At 35.5% G+C, this 18,258-nt stretch overlaps 1 protein-coding gene across 1 annotated transcript in view; it reads left to right on the forward strand.

Annotated features, from left to right (window-relative positions):
- Positions 1 to 18,258, forward strand: part of ADGRV1 (adhesion G protein-coupled receptor V1) — a 542,990-nt gene that overhangs the window by 122,608 nt on the left and 402,124 nt on the right. The window contains exons 37-48 of the mRNA XM_065873671.1: positions 634 to 813; positions 1,451 to 1,614; positions 5,158 to 5,251; positions 8,357 to 8,435; positions 8,540 to 8,678; positions 9,323 to 9,464; positions 10,493 to 10,755; positions 12,861 to 13,036; positions 13,840 to 13,964; positions 16,610 to 16,767; positions 16,858 to 17,004; positions 17,339 to 17,446. Of these exons, the coding sequence (XP_065729743.1) occupies positions 634 to 813; positions 1,451 to 1,614; positions 5,158 to 5,251; positions 8,357 to 8,435; positions 8,540 to 8,678; positions 9,323 to 9,464; positions 10,493 to 10,755; positions 12,861 to 13,036; positions 13,840 to 13,964; positions 16,610 to 16,767; positions 16,858 to 17,004; positions 17,339 to 17,446 (1,775 nt within the window). The remainder of the gene's footprint in view (positions 1 to 633; positions 814 to 1,450; positions 1,615 to 5,157; positions 5,252 to 8,356; positions 8,436 to 8,539; positions 8,679 to 9,322; positions 9,465 to 10,492; positions 10,756 to 12,860; positions 13,037 to 13,839; positions 13,965 to 16,609; positions 16,768 to 16,857; positions 17,005 to 17,338; positions 17,447 to 18,258) is intronic.

Below are 18,258 nucleotides of genomic sequence, written 5' to 3' on the forward strand. Positions count from 1 at the left end.
AATTAAATTATTTTTCTGGTGTATTATTCTTTTCAGAAAAAAATAATAGTTGCTGTCTCTATATTTAACAGTTAGATGCATAGCGATTTTAAAAATGTTATTTAAATATCGTCTGCCCCATAACATTTAGATCCAAAAGAATCAGCTCAGAATGAAAATACTTATCTTTATGGATTCAAGTTAAAACCTCTAAAAATTTTGCTAAATATTTCCTATGGAGTAAAATATATTTCCAAAGGTAGAATTTAATGAAATTAATTTTATGCTAAGCTGACCAATTTGGATTCTGGATCAGTTTTATGGATAAATTAGATTTACTAATTTGAGCAAGTTATCTGGGTATTTTCCTCAGTTTCTAATCAATTTCTGTAATTCAGATGACCAGTATAGAACATAATGACAATAATAGGTTGAGCCAAAAAAAAAAAAAAAAAAAAAAAAATTTGCTATCTAAGAAGAAAAAAAAACTAAAAGGTAACTTCTGTTTGTCACCCTGAAGATTTCTGTTAGAGGAGTGAAAGTAACCACTTTCTGGTTACTTTAATATGTTTCAAAAAGTGGGGTTATATTTTAAGTATTTAGAAGTTAAGGTCAAGTCACTGTTAGATTTCTTGTGGTCCCTGACTTTCTTAGGAGTTCCACCAGCAGGAACTGCTCTGCTTGACGTTCAAGGATATGCAGCTGTTCTGACCGTAGAAGCCAGTGATGAACCACATGGAGTGTTAAGTTTTGCTCTTTCATCAAGATTTGTTTTGCTACAGGAGGCTAACATGACAATTCAGCTTTTCATCAACAGAGAATTTGGATCTCTAGGTTTGTGTTACTCTAGAATGAATGGAGTTTCCAGGCAGGTGCTTTTTTAATATTCTACTAGGGTGGATGAAAGCCATTGCTAGAATAAATCAGGGACAGGAAAACAATTAATATTTCTTAGTTCAGGACAGGATTTTATAACTTCTTTATTTTTGAAAGATTAAAGGAATTTATCTAGTGTCACAGAATGCTGTGCAACAAACCATCATAAACTCTCAGCAGCATATGGTAATGGGCCAGCCGTGGGTCCACTAACTGAGTCTGGGCTTGGCTAGGGTGGCTGTATTCCACGTGTCTCTCATTCTTCTCCTGGAACCAGTTGGGGCATAAGAAGGCAAGCAAAAACACGCCAGACCCCATAGGTCTAGGCTCAGAACTAGCGCACCATCACTTTTACCTTGTAGCCCAAATAAGTCACACAGTCAAACTCAAAGTAGAGGTAGGCAGGGATGCCTTGCCCACAGTGCAACATCACTGAGCCATTACATGGTAAAGGCCAAGAACAGAGGAAGGGGTGAAGAATTGGGGCCAATAATACAGCTACTGATGTGCTTTTAGGAAAGTCAACAAGTTCATAATGAGATACTATTTTTAATTTTAAATAATTTAAAAATCCCTTCCCATCCAATTCAATTAGGAGCCATTAATGTCACATATACCACAGTTCCTGGAATGTTGAGTCTAAAGAACCAAACAGAAGGAAACCTAGCTGAGCCAAATGTTGACTTTGTCCCAGTAATTGGCTTTCTGATTTTAGAAGAAGGGGCAACAGCAGCAGCCATCAACATTACTATACTTGAGGTAAAACGCTTATTTTGCTATTACTGTATTAAACGCGAATAACCACATAAAAAGTAGAAGTTGATTAAATGTTCTGGTGTCTTTAAATCAACTTATTTCTTTTTGTGACTTTTTTTTAAAATTACACAGGGGATTCTTTTCTTGTCTAGATAGGCTGGTCTGTTGTTGTATAGTTTATCACAGAAACAACTTGTGATAAAGAAAATTTCCTTAGGGCAGTCCCGTTTAAGATGTCATTGGCCTAAGAGATTCCAAAGGAGCATTTTGATTACTCCAAAGGATTCATTGGACCAGCAAAGCCATGTAGGTCAGCGACTTAGTTGTTAGGACCGGTTACATTGGAGATAGTGAGAAACTCACTAGAGGCTGATGGTATAAAATGTGATTATGGTCAAACTTAAAGTAGTCATTTCTGACTGAAATTGTGTTTTAAATGATTTTTCACGATGGGAAATCTTGTGTTGTTTTGGGACTTAGTGTTTCAACTACCTAAATTCATTTCCAAGAAGTTTATGAAAATAGTACATATGGAGAGGGTAGGACATGGTGTGTGGGGTGGAGGGGTAGGGGCAGGGAGAAAGAGAGAGAATGAATATTGCCTTAGAAAAATAATTTTCAGTTACTATGTATTTTGGGGTTCTATTTTTTCAAGTTTTAATTTTCTCAGAGGCCTTTTACTTTTACAAAATTATAAGTACTGTAATCCATCTACCATCTGAAATCAGTAATTCTTATTTTGTTGATTACTGTGGCACTGTGACCTAATATGGTAGTATGAGAACTCTAAAGCTGAAAGATGAAGGGTAATGTTATTTCAGTACGTGACATACAACACAAGTTTCCATAAAACTTTAAGGTAAGTCTTCTTCCAAATATATAATCTATTAATGTAATTGAATACAAATAAATGGATTATTCCTTAGATACGTTAGTTTTTTGTTGTTGTTGTTGTTTTTTGCGGTACGCGGGCCTCTCACTGTTGTGGCCTCTCCCGTTGCGGAGCACAGGCTCCGGACGCGCAGGCTCAGCAGCCATGGATCACGGGCCCAGCTGTTCCGCATGTGGGATCTTCCCAGACCGGGACACGAACCCTTGTCCCCTGCATCGGCAGGTGGACTCTCAACCACTGCACCACCAGGGAAGCCCGATACGTTAGTTTTTAAAGCAGAAAATATATAGCTACCTTCAGAGGTCTGGTTTACAGTCTTGTTTTATGAACACAAGGTTTCAAAGTTTCCTTTTTTCTCCCCAGGTTTTTGCAGTCGTTTCTGTTCTCAGAGTAGCACAAGATTAAGAGACTGCAAGCCTGTATTTACAGAAATAAGCCAGCCTGGGGCATGATAGGGGAGAGTTCTTGCATGGAGGTGGGGAACAGTGCGGGTAGGTTGGGGACAGTTCCTTTTACATCACTGATTCTGTAACTCACATTTGACCCTGTTTTACAGAAGATAGAAACTGTGACCTTCATTTTCTTATTTTTTCACATGCCAACACATCTCCATTGAATACAATGAAGAGAGAGGTGTATGTACTGATATTATATATTCATATATATACATTGGGTTTCTGTGTCACAATATTGTTGGCTGTCTGGTTACTACTGATGTGGGTTTTGCTCGTCCTCATGTTTTGAGCAGCTGCCTTATTAGTGATTAATAGTAATATTGTATTAAAATTAACCATCACAAATATCTGTCACTTTGTAGGGACTCTCTCTAGGCCAGGTACTCCATACACATTATTTTTAATCATTATTAAAATCCCCAAAGTAGCAGTTACTTCCCTCATTATAAAGATGCCAGAATTGAGGCCTTAAAATTTAAGTAACTCACCTAAAATTACAGAAATTTGGTACTAGGTCTCTTTGACTGAAAAGCCTATATTTTTCCTATAGTATTATTCTCTTCCTCATTCTAATCATTGGATTAGAATCATTTTTTTAAGGTAATTAAAAAGGTAATTAAGGTAATTAAAAAATTTAGCTCTTATTATATTTAAGGTATACTAAGTTTGTATATTTATATAATTGGTTTACATATTATATTAGTCCAGGTAAAAAATGATATAATATTAGCAGTTTCATGTGGTTCAACCTAATAACCTATACAACTAGGTGTAAGTTTAATAATTTTATGTTTCTTTAAAAACTTCAGCTTTACTGAAGTATAATTAACCAGCACTGTATGGTAAACTTACGTAGAATCTAAAAAATATATAAAATTATAAGATATTTGAAGTGTCTGTTCTGTTGATTTGATATATGTTTACATTGTGAAAGAATTCCCCACACCTAGTTAATTAACACATCCATCACCTCATGTATTTATCTTTTTTTGTGTGTGAGAACATTTAAGTTCTGTTGTCCCAGCAAATTTAAATTGTACAGTACAGTGTTGTCAACTATAGTCACCATGTTTTACCTTAGATCCTCAGGCCTTACTCATCTTATAGCTGAGTTTGTACTCTTTTACCAATCCCTCCCTATTCCCCCTGCAACCCCAGCCCAGCCACTGGCAACCAGTTTTCTGTGCTCTGTTTTTCGCGTATGACTTTATTTTAGATTCCACACCGTGCAGTATGTCTTCCTCTGTCTGGCTTATTTTCCTTAGCATGATGCCCTCAGGGTCCATCCGTGTTGTTAAAAATGGAAGGATTTCCTTCTTTCTTGTGGCTGAATAATATTCCATTTTATATATATACCACATCTTATCCATTCATCTGTTGATGGACACTTGGGTTGTTTCCATAACTTTGCTGCCGTGAATAATGCTGCAGTGAACATGGGAGTGCAGATACCGCTTCACTATTGTGTTTTCATTTCCTTTGGATAAATACCCAGGTGTGGGATTGCTGGTAGTTCTATTTTTAAGTTTCTGAGGAACCTTCATATTGTTTTGCACAGTGGCTGCACCAATTTACATTCCCACCAACAGTGTGAAGGGTTCTTCTTTTTCCACATTCTCACCAACACTTCTCTTGTCTTTTTGATAATAGCCATTCTAATAAATGTAAGGCGAGGTCTCATTGTGGTTTTGACTTGCATTTCTATGAGGATTAGTGATGTTGAGCACCTTTTAATGTACAGGTCGGCCGTTTGTATTTCCTCCTTGGAAAAATTTCTATTCTGTCCCTCTTCACTTTAAATCAGATTATTTGTTGTTTTGCTATTGAGTTGTATGACTTTTTTAGATAAATTTTGGATATGTATGATTTGCAAATATTTTCTCCCATTCCGTAGGTCGCCTTTTCTTTTGTTGATGTTTTCTTTTGCTGTACAGAAGCTTTTCAGTTTGATATAGTCCCGCTTGTTTATTTTTGCTTTTATTGCTTTTGCTTTTAGTGTTAAATCCAAAAAAATCATTGCCAAGACATGTTTATTTTTTCTGATTTAAATCTTTTCTACTCTATGTTTGCATTTTATGTTTTCTGTATACTATTTAAATATATATATTTATATTTAAAAGATAATTTTTCAAAACAGCTTGTAAGGTAATTAATTTGAGAGCATAATTATAGATAATTTAATGGGTGTAATTTTTGCAGGACGATGTACCAGAACTAGAAGAATATTTCCTTGTGAATTTAACTTATGTGGAACTTATCATGGCTCCTTTAACTTCATTTCCTCCTAGACTAGGTATGATGGGCTTTTTTGTTTGTTTCTGTTTACTCACTGCAAACGAAGTAAAGTTTCTTCATTTTTTAATCAGAAGTGATCATTGTGAAGTTCGCTAATGTCAGCTATATGTGTAAATATGTGAGCTTTTAGATTTATTTAAATTTAAAGACCATCGTATATTGTAGCTTTGTACATTGGACAGCATAAAGAAATTTAAAAATTGTGTGATGCTTTTTAAACATTACAGTTATTTTATAACCAGATTTGTAATCTTCAAAATAGAATTAGTTCTTATGAAGGCATTTTCCTTTTAAAATTTAATTTGCTATTTTCATTAGATCTCCAAACTCTCAGATGTTTTTATTTTCTCTTAGATTGAGTAGGGTGTTTGTTTGCTGTGTTCTCTGCTTCTTTTTTGACTTTTTATCTCTTTCTTTTCATGCTTTAGAAAAGACTCAGTTAATTCATTACAGACTGAAAGGTAAAACTTGAACCTTAGTACAACTTTATGTAGATTACTTTAAAAAGATATATTCCTATTATTAAAACACAAACTCTTGCTTACGATTTGGACATTTGATATTGGAAATTTTGTCTGCAAGTTTTAGGTGTGACGGCCTAGTGGGGGTTGGTGGTGAGTTGTCCTGAAATAGCCTGCTCCCCGTCCCTTGGTTAGAACAGCGGTCCCCAACCTTTTTGGCAACAGATACCGGTTTTGTGGAAGATAATTTTTCCAAGGACCAGGGTGGGGGTGGGGATGGTTTTGGGATGATTCAAGCATATTACGTTTATTGTGCACTTTATTTCTATTATTATTACATTGTAATATATAATGAAATAATTATAGAACTCACCATAATGCAGAATCAGTGGAAGCCCTGAGCTTGTTTCACTTGCTACTCACTGATACTTTTTTTTTTTTTTAACATCTTTATTGGAGTATAATTGCTTTACAATGGTGTGTTAGTTTCTGCTTTATAACAGAGTGAATCAGCTATACATATACATACATCCCCATATCTCCTCTGTCTTGCATCTCCCTCCCACCCTCCCTATCCTACCCTTCTAGGTGGTCACAAAGCACCGAGCTGATCTCCCTGTGCTATGTGGCTGCTTCCCACTAGCTATTTTACATTTGGTAGTATATATAAGTCCATGCCACTCTCTCATTTCGTCCCAGCTTACCCTTCCCCCTTCCTGTGTCCTCAGGTCCATTCTCTACATCTGCGTCTTTATTCCTGTCCTGCCGCTAGGTTCTTCAGAACCACTTTTTTTTTTTTTTTAGATTCCATATATATGTTAGCATACGGTATTTGTTTTTCTCTTTCTGACTTACTTCACTCTGTATGACAGACTCTAGGCCCATCCACCTCACTAAAAATAACTCAATTTTGTTTCTTTTTAAGGGTGAGTAATATTCCATTGTATATATGTGCCACATCTTCTTTAACTGATAGGGTTTTGATATTAGTCTGCAAGCAATTGATTTATTATGATCTCTGTGTAGTCAAACCTCTCTGCTAATGATAATCTGTATTTGCAGCCACTCCCCAGTGCTAGCATCACTGCCTCAGCTCCGCCTCGGATCATCAGGCATTAGATTCTCACAAGGAGCGCGCAACCTGTATCCCTCGCATGCGCAGTTTATAGTAGGGCTTGCGCTCCTATGAGAATCTAATGCCGCTGCTGATCTGACAGGAGGTGGAGCTCAGGCGGTAATGCGAGCGATGGTGAGCAGCTGTAAATACAGATGAAGCTTCACTCGCTTACCTGCCTGCCGCTCACCTCCTGCTATGTGGCCTGGTTCCTAACAGGCCACGGACTGCTACTAGTCTGTGGCCTGGAGGTTGGGGACCCCTGGGTTAGAAGGTGCTCTGGGCAGAGGGAAAATTAGTCTGAGTTAAAGGGGGAGAAGCATGGCCCAGAGCAGGGGCCTGAGGAATGGGAGTTCCTCACTCACTTCTGAGGCTCAGTGTGACAACTTTGAAAATAGCAAAAGGGAATAATCAGTTTTTAACATATTATTATATTATTACTTGGAAAGTTTCCATTTTTATGCAAAAGAAATATATGATTCCAACAACTAGGCTGTTTACATCAAGCAATTATTACAAGTTAATTATTGTTCACACTAAGAAAACTGACAGAGTACATCATATTTCCTTACACTCAGAGGTAATTTGAATAGTTTAACTTTTGATAAGTGCTTTCTAATGCTCCTGTTTCAAGTGCTTTGTATATTAGTACCATTATTCCTTATGTTTGCCCATTTTATAGATGGGGGAGCTGAGCTAAGTGCCATGCCGAAGTCAAACAGCTAGGAACTGGCGGGGCTGGGCTTGTGCTCTGTAGCTTCTAGCTTGATGGGCACAAATCCTGATTTTATATTCTTTCTTCAACGTTGTTGATCCCTTCACTCAGAGAGAATTCCACTTTCCTTACCCATTCTTCACCCAGACAGCTGTCATACGTATCCGAGAGTAAGGTGGACCTTCTGAAATTTAAAAGATAAAGGATGAACATATTAAAGAACAGAACAAAACAGTAACAGGGTTAGTTACTATTTCAAGATTGAATAATGGATATTGGTAACATACTGAGCTTGGTGGACAGAATACAGAATAAAAAGGGATAAGAGAAATTTACTTTAAGCTTAGTCTTTATTCCACCTAACTTTCCTCCATCTTTCCTACCTTCTCAACTTCTGTTTGTTTCCCTGTATCTCTCTGTCTCATTTTCGCACCTGTATTTTTCTCTGCAGCACGTCCTGCCTTTCTCTTCCCATTTTTCCCTCCTCTTTCTACTCCTTATAACTATCCCCATTTTCCTTTCCTCTTGAAATGGATTAAAATAATAGAAATTAACCGTAACTTCAGTTGCTTATTTTATACTGTTCTCAGTTGATTAGATTTCTGTAAGTCAGTGGTTCTTGTTAGCAAAAGTTTCCTCATTCACAAGTTATTAAGTATTTATGTCTTATTTTCTTAAACATCTTTTGAGTGATGTTGGCAATACCTCTATGTTAGGAATTATATAATACCAAAGGTCTTTAAATTCTATATCAACGAATTCTCTTTTTAACTACTTACATTTATTTAAAGGTATGTTTTTGTGCTTTTTCAGATTCAGAGGGCTTGACTGCACAAATTATTATTGATGCCAATGACGGTGCTCGAGGCATGATTGAGTGGCAACAGAGCAGGTAAACCGCAGCCTGCGTAAGAGCCCTTTTCTGCGTTTCAGATTCTCTACTATCTACTGAATAAAAGCTTATAAGGAAAAATGAATGTATTCTTTTTATTATAGATTTGAAGTAAACGAAACCCAAAGAAGTTTAACATTGGTAGCCCAGAGGAGCAAAGGGACTCTTGGCCACGTTTCCTTGTTTGTGTATGCCCAGAATTTGGAAGCACAGCTGGGGCTGGATTACGTCTTTACCCCAATGGTGAACTCATTGAGAATTATAGTGATTTAGGCCCTGTAAATAAGTTAATCTTGAAATAATTAACTACTGTATATTCCATAGTAAATTAGGGAAGAAGATTTCTACATGGTGGAATAGCTCTCTTCACTATTTTGGTAAATTGTATAAATTAAACTTTCAGTACTGTTTTAAAGATTCTTCTGTATTTTACTTCATTCATTATTTTATTGTAATATTTGATACCCACTTCTTATTAATTTACTACCTTATTGCAGTATTTGATACTGGAGAACACACATTATTGTGTTACACAATTTATATCATTAGATGACCTTTCCAGAGTGTTTCTTACGCTTCTTGAAAATGTTAACTCTTCCATTTCTTTGTTTTACTTTACCGAAACACCTTTAGTGTTTGAAAATGTTCATCTTGTCTCTTCGTGCCTTTTACTGCTTAGTCAAATGTTTCCTTTCTTCCTCCACAACTTCTACTTTTTAAACTTAATATTGTAAGTTTAAATAAAAAGAGATCATGGAAAAGTAAGGGGAAAATCCTGTAAATAGGTTAGTTCACATTCAAAAGTATATTGTATTTATTTCCAAACATTTAAAAAAAACTCAAAGTGTATTTAAATATAATACTGCTACTTTTACTTTTTTGACCAGATTCTTCATTTTGCTAATGGAGAAAGGTATAAACATGTTGACATCATGATTCTTGATGATGACATTCCGGAAGGAGATGAAGCATTTCAGCTGATTTTAACAAATCCTTCTCCTGGACTGGAGCTGGGGGAAAATATTATAGGTAGTTGATGATTTCTTATACACAGCTCCTTTTCACCCCTTCACTCCTGAGTGAGCCACAGGCTATGGGTGATGCACTGACACCATCCGCCGCAGTCACACATTAGCATTTTACAATTTTTTTCATGTAGGTCTTACTTTTTTACTTTGATTGCTAGGTATTGTTGCTATTATGAACGAGGTCCGTTTTTATTATATTTTTAAATGGTTATACCTGATATATAGAGGTATTACAATAATCTTTTTGAATGCATGCTCCAAAGCAGACTTCCTAGCTTTGAGTACCAGTACTGCCACATCCTAACTTGTGAATTTCCACAGATTGCCTGTCTGTGCTTCAATCATCAGTTCTTAAAATGAGAATGATAATATAATCAACCCCATAGGGTTATTGTGAGAATTAAATGAGTTAATAATATAGGTTAAGCAACTTGTAAGATCTCAGTAGTATTAGTTGTTGTTTCGGCTATTATTATTAACATTATTAGTAGTGGTGGTAGAAAGTAGAAAGCTCTTGATTTCTGAAGGTTACTCACCTTATATTTTAAACTCTTATAATAGTTCTAACAATTTTTTTCTCTTGCCTTTTCTAAGAAGACAATCATGATGTCTAGAAAATAGTGACAGTCTTGGCAATTCCTTTCCATTGCTTTTATACCTGTTACCGGCCTGTTAGCTCCAGGACGATGCTGAATAACAGTAGCAGTGATGACAGGCGTCATTGTCTTGTTCTGTTTTTAGTGGCAACCCTTCTAATGTTTCAACATTAAGTTTAATACTTTCTATTGGCTTCTGAGACATACCACTTCATCAGGTTGAGGAAGCTGTCTTTTATTTCAAGATTACTAAGTGTTTGTATTTATATCATGAGTGAATGTGGAATTTCATTAGGTGCCTTTTAAAATTTCTCTTGTTTTTAAGATGATCTAGAAAAGAGTTGGCCTGGTTTACAATGAAACATGCACATGCTTCTCACTACTTACAACCCATTCTATTTTCATTTATTGTTTTAATATTTTTATTTGACAGCCTTAATCACTGTCCTTGCTAATGATGATGGCCCTGGAGTTCTAGCATTTAACAACAGTGAGCACTTTTTCCTACGAGAACCGACAGCTCTCTACATCCAGGAGAGTGTGGCAGTGTTGTACATTGTTCGGGAACCTGGACAGGGACTGTTCGGAACTGTGACAGTTCAGTTCATTGTGACAGAAGTGAATTCTTCAATGGAGTCGAAAGATCTGACTCCTTCCAAAGGCTATATTGTTTTAGAAGAAGGTGTTCGTTTCAAGGTACAGGATGAACCTTTACTGAGAATGAATGATTAATAGTTACAAAATAATTTTCTTCTGGAGGAGCACCCTAGATCTTAGAAAGAAAAAAAAAAATCCAGGGGCTTCCCTGGTGGCGCAGTGGTTGAGGGTCTGCCTGCCGGTGCATGGGACACGGGTTCGTGACCCGGTCTGGGAGGATCCCACATGCCGCGGAGCTGCTGGACCCGTGAGCCCTGGCCGCTGAGCCTGTGCGTCCGGAGCCTGTGCTCCGCAACGGGAGAGGCCACAACAGTGAGAGGCCCATGTACCGCAAAAAAAAAAAAAAAAAAAAAAATCCAGCTTAGGTGATAGGTAAAGACGTGATTAGATTACCACGTGAAAGTGCTCTAGTGCTGTATTGTCTACATAGAGTGCAACCGGAGAAATTTGCTCCATTAATAGAGTAGTGGAATGCGCAAATAATAAAGAAAATATGCATATTGCTGCTTTAAGTGTTAAGTATATTTAAATGGCATACTTCACTTTATATTGTCTATAAATCATAAACTAAAAGAAACTCCAAGCCATTCATTGCAGTCATTAAGCCATAGCCAGTCATTCTTTTGCCACATTTTCATTAAACAAAATACAACTGCTTCCTTCAGACTGCTTATTTGAGAAACAAATATCCTTTGTAAACAGGAATAGCTTATTGGGGGAAAAATGCTGGATTTGGGATTAATCATAAATGTGAACTATACTTGTAGACGTTTACCTTCTGAAACTTCTATTTCTGTATATTAGTAATTTTCTGTTCCTACTACTAAATTTTATTTTTAAGACACAGTTTAAGTTTAAAATAACTAATTGTATTAGCTTAAGATATTTTTTAAGCCAGCTATATAAAGTATAATTCTAAAATAATATACTTTAAACTATTTCATCTAAAAGCAGTCCACCTAATTATTAATTTTATTTATGATCAGTTTGTATAAACTTCCATACATTTTTGAATTCATATTCAGTTGCATGTCTAATATTTTCATGTTTCTGGAAATTTAGAACCTTTAATTGATTTATTCAAGGACACATCTTGATATAGATAAAAAAGAATTCAAATTTGAAGTATTTTATGAATTTGCTATTTTTTTACATTCACATGCCTTTTTTAAAAGTTTTAAATTTTATTTCATTTAATTTTTTGTATATTTTAAATTTATTATATTTGTATTGTGTTTTATTCTTAAAAGACTCTTTTTCAAAGTGTGTTTAAAGACCTTTCGGTTCATTAGGCAAATTAAATTTTAGAGCAAATTGGATTAAATCGATTTTTCTCTCACCCACAAAATTATCTTTTTCTCCACATGTTTTTATTCTGAGGTATAAACAGTAAAATATAAAAATCTTAAGCGTATGGCTCAGTGACTTTAAAAATATGTATACACCAGTGTAACAACCACTTGGATTAGTATATTAAACATTAAACAAACCATCACACAGAAGTTTCCTTCTTGTCCCTTACCCTCCCCAGAGGAAAGTGCTTTCTGGTTTCTGTCACTGAAGACTCATTTGCTAATTCTTGAACTTCTTATAAATAGGACCATACAGTATGTATTCTTTTCATGTCTGACTTCTTTTGGTCAACATCATTTTTGGTTGCACACATGAGTAGTTGGTTCTTTTTTTATTGCTCAGTACATTTCATTGAATAGACCACTGTTTGTTTATCCATTCTTCTGTTGATAAACATGTGGGTTGTTTCTGATTTGTGCCTGCTGTGGCTATACTGCTTTTTAAGAGTGAATTCTAGGCTAGAAACAAGACTTAATGCAGTTACATAGCCAGGGCAGGATAAAGCAGTAGCAAAAATGAAGATCTAAATTTAATTTTTTAATCTCAGTGATGTTTTCAAATGCCATAGATTTTATTTTTAGACATTTCAGTTAGACTGTGTCACAGTGTTGATAATCTTGAAAGTTGTAACTTGAAACAGTTGTAACTATTACTTTATGAGGATCAGTATTAAAGTAAAAACGAGGTACTGTTTTCCAAAAATACTATTTTGTTGTCATAAATGTTTAGCAAATTACTCTGTATGTGTGTTGCTGAATTCTAGTAACTTTATCTTTTGATTGTGTTTTCAGGCCCTACACATATCAGCCATATTGGACACGGAACCAGAGATGGATGAGCATTTTGTCTGTACCTTGTTTAATCCGACTGGAGGTGCTAGACTAGGGGCCCGTGTTCAAACCCTGATAACAGTTTTGCAAAACCAGGCCCCTTTGGGGCTATTCAGTATCTCTGCAGTTGCAAATAGGTATAATTTATTCGTAAGGAAATTGTTACTTCTGAAGCTAAGTAGGAAATAACTTTTGACATAAAGAAAATGCAGAAGAAAACTGATCTCTGACTCTCGTAATGGGGACTTTTAAAATGAGCTCTAGCAGATAGATCGAGAGAGGCCATCTGCCCTCTCATAACAGGGAGCATCAAAAACCTAATCATGTGCTGTACAATGGTGTCATTAGAATTCTTATTTTCTCAGAATCCACACTTTCAGGTAAAAGCACTATTTTGTGTTTTCAGTAATAATAAAAAGCAAGAAATAGTTTAACTTATATTTAGCTGCTCAAACCAAATGAATGACTCTTCAAACATATATTAACATGATTATAGTTTAAAAATTCCCTCTGGAAACTGACAAATTTTTTTTATATCTTATAAATATTCTAATAGATCTAGTTTTATTAATATGTCAAGAATTTCCTGATTCATTTTTTCTCTGTAAAATGTTTTTAGTTTATGTGAGAAGAAACTTAAGAATGACAAAGCTTTATTTATTTTAGAATATGTAGTGTGAAGTTACTGAAGTTACTGACCCTCAGTATTTTCTTACTATCATAAGTATCAGATAATAGTGCTTTTTAAATGTCTTCATAAATGAATATTTTTGAGCTCTAGAGTCTAGCCTTCCTCCTGTATAAAATTTGTGGTTGGATGTCACCTTGACTTGCGTAAATTTAAAAGTGTATTAAATATATACCAGCAATGTGATGTAGGTATTTAACATGTAGAAATTACATGCTTTTTCTGCTTTCTGCAACTGTTTGTTTCTTTTAGAGCCACCTCTGTAGACACTGAAGAAGCCAACAGGACTGTATATTTAAATGTGTCACGTACTAATGGCATTGATTTAGCTGTGAGTGTGGAGTGGGAGACAGTTTCTGAAACAGCCTTTGGCATGAGTACGTTTAGTTTCTTATAAAAACAAAATTCTATAACCAAGAAAGATTGCATGTATAAGATTTACATTTTCCCCCATGAATTGTATCTTACAAATCTGTTGAAAATGGAGAACAGATATCTAATTCTTTTACTGCATTCACAGATATTTGTTGAATGCCTGTCCTGTGACAGGCATGGTACTGAACTCATGGAACTTAGAATTTAGGGGGAGACAGAAATAAATAAGTAAAAATCAATGTGTAGTTTGAGTATAATAAATGTTTTAAAGGTCAAGTTCTAAGTGTTGTGAGAACATCAAGGAATGCTTCCGAGGGGAATCATTGTTTGAACTAAGACTTAATGATGAGTAGGGATTATGCAAAGACTTGAGTTGGAGGAACATAGAAGAGAAAGCGGGAAGCTATCAAGGTAGAAGTCTAGAGTGGGCACTGGGTTTAGAAATAAGGGGGAGTGCTGAGTTTGGAGAGCTAGATAAGACTAGATCATTCAAGAACTTGAAGAATATATCACATACATTAGTCTTTATCTTAGGGTTATGGAAAGTCTCTGAGTGGTCTAGGCATGAGGGAGGGTTCCTATGTATAGATGTGGGGTGGTCTGATCACATTTGCACTTGGAAGGTATCATTCTTGGTGCCAGGTAAAGAATGGATTGGCACAGGAGAAATTAGAGGATGAAGGGAGACAAGCAAAAGGGCAACAGATGATGGTAGCTTGGACTGGGTGATGGACTGGATGTGAAGAAGGTACCTGAGATGACTCTTACATTTCTAGCTTGTGCAGTTGGATGGAGATTCATGCCGTTCGGTAAGAAAGGGAGTGCCTAATGGAAACAAGGTGTTACTTTGGTGAGGGGAGTAAAATATTTGAATTTGAGTTAACTTTTTAGAAGATATTTCTCTAGACTCAAAAGAAGATCTCTGCTGGAGAGAGAAATTTGGGAACCTTTAGCAGGCATATTGTTTTTAAAGTCATGGAAGTTGACGTAAAAACCTGGAAAGCGAGGATGAAGATAGGGAAGAGGACTCAGACTGAGTCAAATTGAATGACTAGGGAGAGGAGAAGGGGACTTCAGAGACCTGGTGAGAAACCCAGGGGAATGCAGGATTGCAGGCAGCAGTGAAAGAGCGTTTTAAAAAGAAAGGAGTGGTAAATCGTGTCAGTTGCTGGTGAGAAGTCCAGTAAGATGAGGACTGAAAAAATACTCATTGTCATTAGCAATGTAGAAGACATAAAATCACAAGAGCTATTTGTATAGAGGGATGTGGACCGAATAACATTTTGAGTGGAAGTGAGAGAATGCAGGCCTCAAATATGTACAACTAGTTCAAGAAGTTTGGCTGAGAAGGGGAGGATCTAGTTAGAGTAGTGATGGGGTGTAGGAGTCAGGGTTTTTGTTTATTTATGTAGTTTGAAGAGACCTAAGCATGTGTAAATGCTGATGGAAAAGGCCTGGTAAGTAGAGAAGGACTGAATATTTAGAAGAGAAGTGATAATTAATAGTGAGACAATGGCCTGGAAGCCAGGAAGAGATGGGATCCAAAAAAGAAAGATTATGGTTTCTAATTCAGAGTTATCTCATTAGATTTTGGGTTCTGCATGTGTTTTGTGGAAGTGCTTGTGGGAGTATGTGTTGGAGGTTCTTAAATGTCAGCAGGCATTGTTTATTCTTCATTCACCATCTTCCGGAATTACGGTAGGGGAGGATTTGACCATGTGGTCCACTTCAGTGCAAAACATTGAGACTCTTAATGCAAAAGCTGTAGTGTGCCTTTAAGAGGTGGCAAAGCAGGAATCTAAAATATTGGATTTCTAGGACAGGATATCACCAATGGATAGTACATAAAAGGCACTGACATTATGACTTCATCAACTGGTAATCTAAAAATGATCAATAATTTACAAGGAGCCTAGGTTTCAACTTTGACATTTGTTCTTGGTGCATCATGTTCACACCATTAACTAAAGTTTAAAAAGAACTAACTTTCTATGGGAAACTGTCATGATAATAGAACACACAAGGTGTTTTAAAGGTATTCTTCATTAGGCAGGAATTTTTTGTTTCTGTCTTTGTTTAGTTGTAGCACAGAATTTTAGGACATGTACCTGTTATAGCAGGCTGATAAAACTTGATAGCTACTTGCAGTAGGTGAATCTGCTTTGGCATTCTTAAAATATACAACATGTAAAGTTAGAAATCATTGGATGGGAGTAGTTTCAAATTAATAGTGTAAGTTTTAAAAACTTACCATTTGCAGGTTTCCATAAAAGGTGTTTATTATTTCTAAATTTCTCTGTTATATTTTCATCATCTTTATGAAAGCTGATAAAAATCATACTGAACGTATTTCCTTTTAAAGTATAAGTTCAGTATTTATTTATAAATATACCCTGGAAAAAAGTCTTTGTGGGTTTAGAGCACAGTGTTAACAATTTTTCTTGTCTTTGGGTATTGATATTTTTAGTTACTATCTATTTTGAAGTTCTCTAGTTTGTCTCTTCTCTGTCTTTCTCGTACACATACACTTACCATGGAAGCATTTTCACTTCTAGTAACAAACTCACTAGTTTCACTATTTAAACAATAAACAGAATAAAGTTTGGAGAGGATTTTACAGAAGCAAATCACGATTTATGTTTTTCAGGGGGAATGGATGTTAAGTTTTCTATATTTCAAAGTTTTTTGGATGCATCGGCTTCTGGCTGGTGTTTCTTTACTTTGGAAGATTCAGTATATGGTATAATGTTAAGAAAATTGTCTTCTACTGTTTACCGATGGCAAGGGATTTTTGTTCCACTTGAGGTAAACATCACTTATTTTATGGTACACAAACTATAATGTACATATAGATTTTGGATGCCCCGTGAATTACTGTTATTCCTTGTTTCCTAGGATTTACATATAGAAAATCCTAAAACTTGTGAGGCCTTTAATATGGGTCTTTCCCCCTACTTTGTGATTACTCATGAAGAAAGAAATGAAGAAAAGCCTTCTGTTAACAGTGTGTATACATTCACATCTGGATTCAAATTATTCCTGGTAAAAAAAACACTTCACTTTTTTTTGTAGATTGCTTTATTTAAAAGAAAAATCAGATTCTTGAGATTGAGCTAAATAGAAGATAGTGTATGTTCTATGTTAATGTGATAAGGGGTTTTTGGCAAATTGATACACATTTTAGCAAGGCGTCTTAATCCAGGGATATTTTGGTCTCTCTTGAAATGACATCTGGATATGCATACCTGGGGATCAGAATGATTTTTCAAGTTTTGAACTTCAAATATTTACTCAGACTATTAACTGTAATTCAGAGCTTTTCTTAGTTAAATTTTCCTTTAAATTTTTTATTCTCACTGTTCTGTCTTCCTTGCAGGTACAAACAATCACTATTTCAGGAAGTTCTCAAGTAAGATATTTTACTTCAGACAGTCAAGATTATGTAATTGTTGCAAGTCAAAGTGATGATTCTGAATTAACTCAGGTTTGATTCTTTTAAAATGAATTTTTTTAATGCCATAATTGAAACACATCAAAGATGTAGTCTGTAGGTTTAGTATAAAAGAAAACCATAATTTGATTATGGTAACGTAGTAAAAAGAATATAGATATTGATTAGTCATAGTTAATTTTTAAATGATAGAGTTTTGAATATTATATTGTCTTCAAGAACCAGAGCAAGTATAATAATAAGCATGAACATTTAATTAGATTTTAATTGCATTGGAAAACATGGAGAAAAATCACACAACTGGATAGATGGTATCACTAAAAATTCATGATTAACATTGCCAGATAGACACACAGTTACTCCAGAAATCCCGTATTTCTCTAGTAAACTATATCACAGTGTCTTAATAATATTTATTTGATAATTTTTGTCACTCCTCAGATTCCCATACCTGCTTCTCATCTCTTCACTTTCAGCTCATGACTTTGTTGAAATGAAAGCTACCAGAAAGATTACTCATCTTCCCAACACCAAATTCAGAAACTGTCTTGAAAACCAGTCTTATTCCTGCCTCCTGTTACAATGGCAGAAGTGTTTCTTCTATATAAGACAGGCACCTAACATAGGCTCCCCTCTTGCCTTCATAAGGGTCAGTTATTCCCTCTAGTGCCACCGTAACTAGCATCTCTCTCTCTCTGTAGGATTATTACAGTCAGCATAAATGCAGGATTTCCAAGCTTAAAAAGTGATTTCTCTTCTGATCTTATCTCCCTTTTCTTCCTGCTTCATTTCTTTTATCTCCTCTATATTGATACCTTGAAAGAATTTTCTACTTGCTTTGCAAA

This window comes from Phocoena phocoena, chromosome 3 (genome assembly GCF_963924675.1).
Source record: "Phocoena phocoena chromosome 3, mPhoPho1.1, whole genome shotgun sequence".
Classification (NCBI taxonomy): Eukaryota; Metazoa; Chordata; class Mammalia; order Artiodactyla; family Phocoenidae; genus Phocoena; species Phocoena phocoena.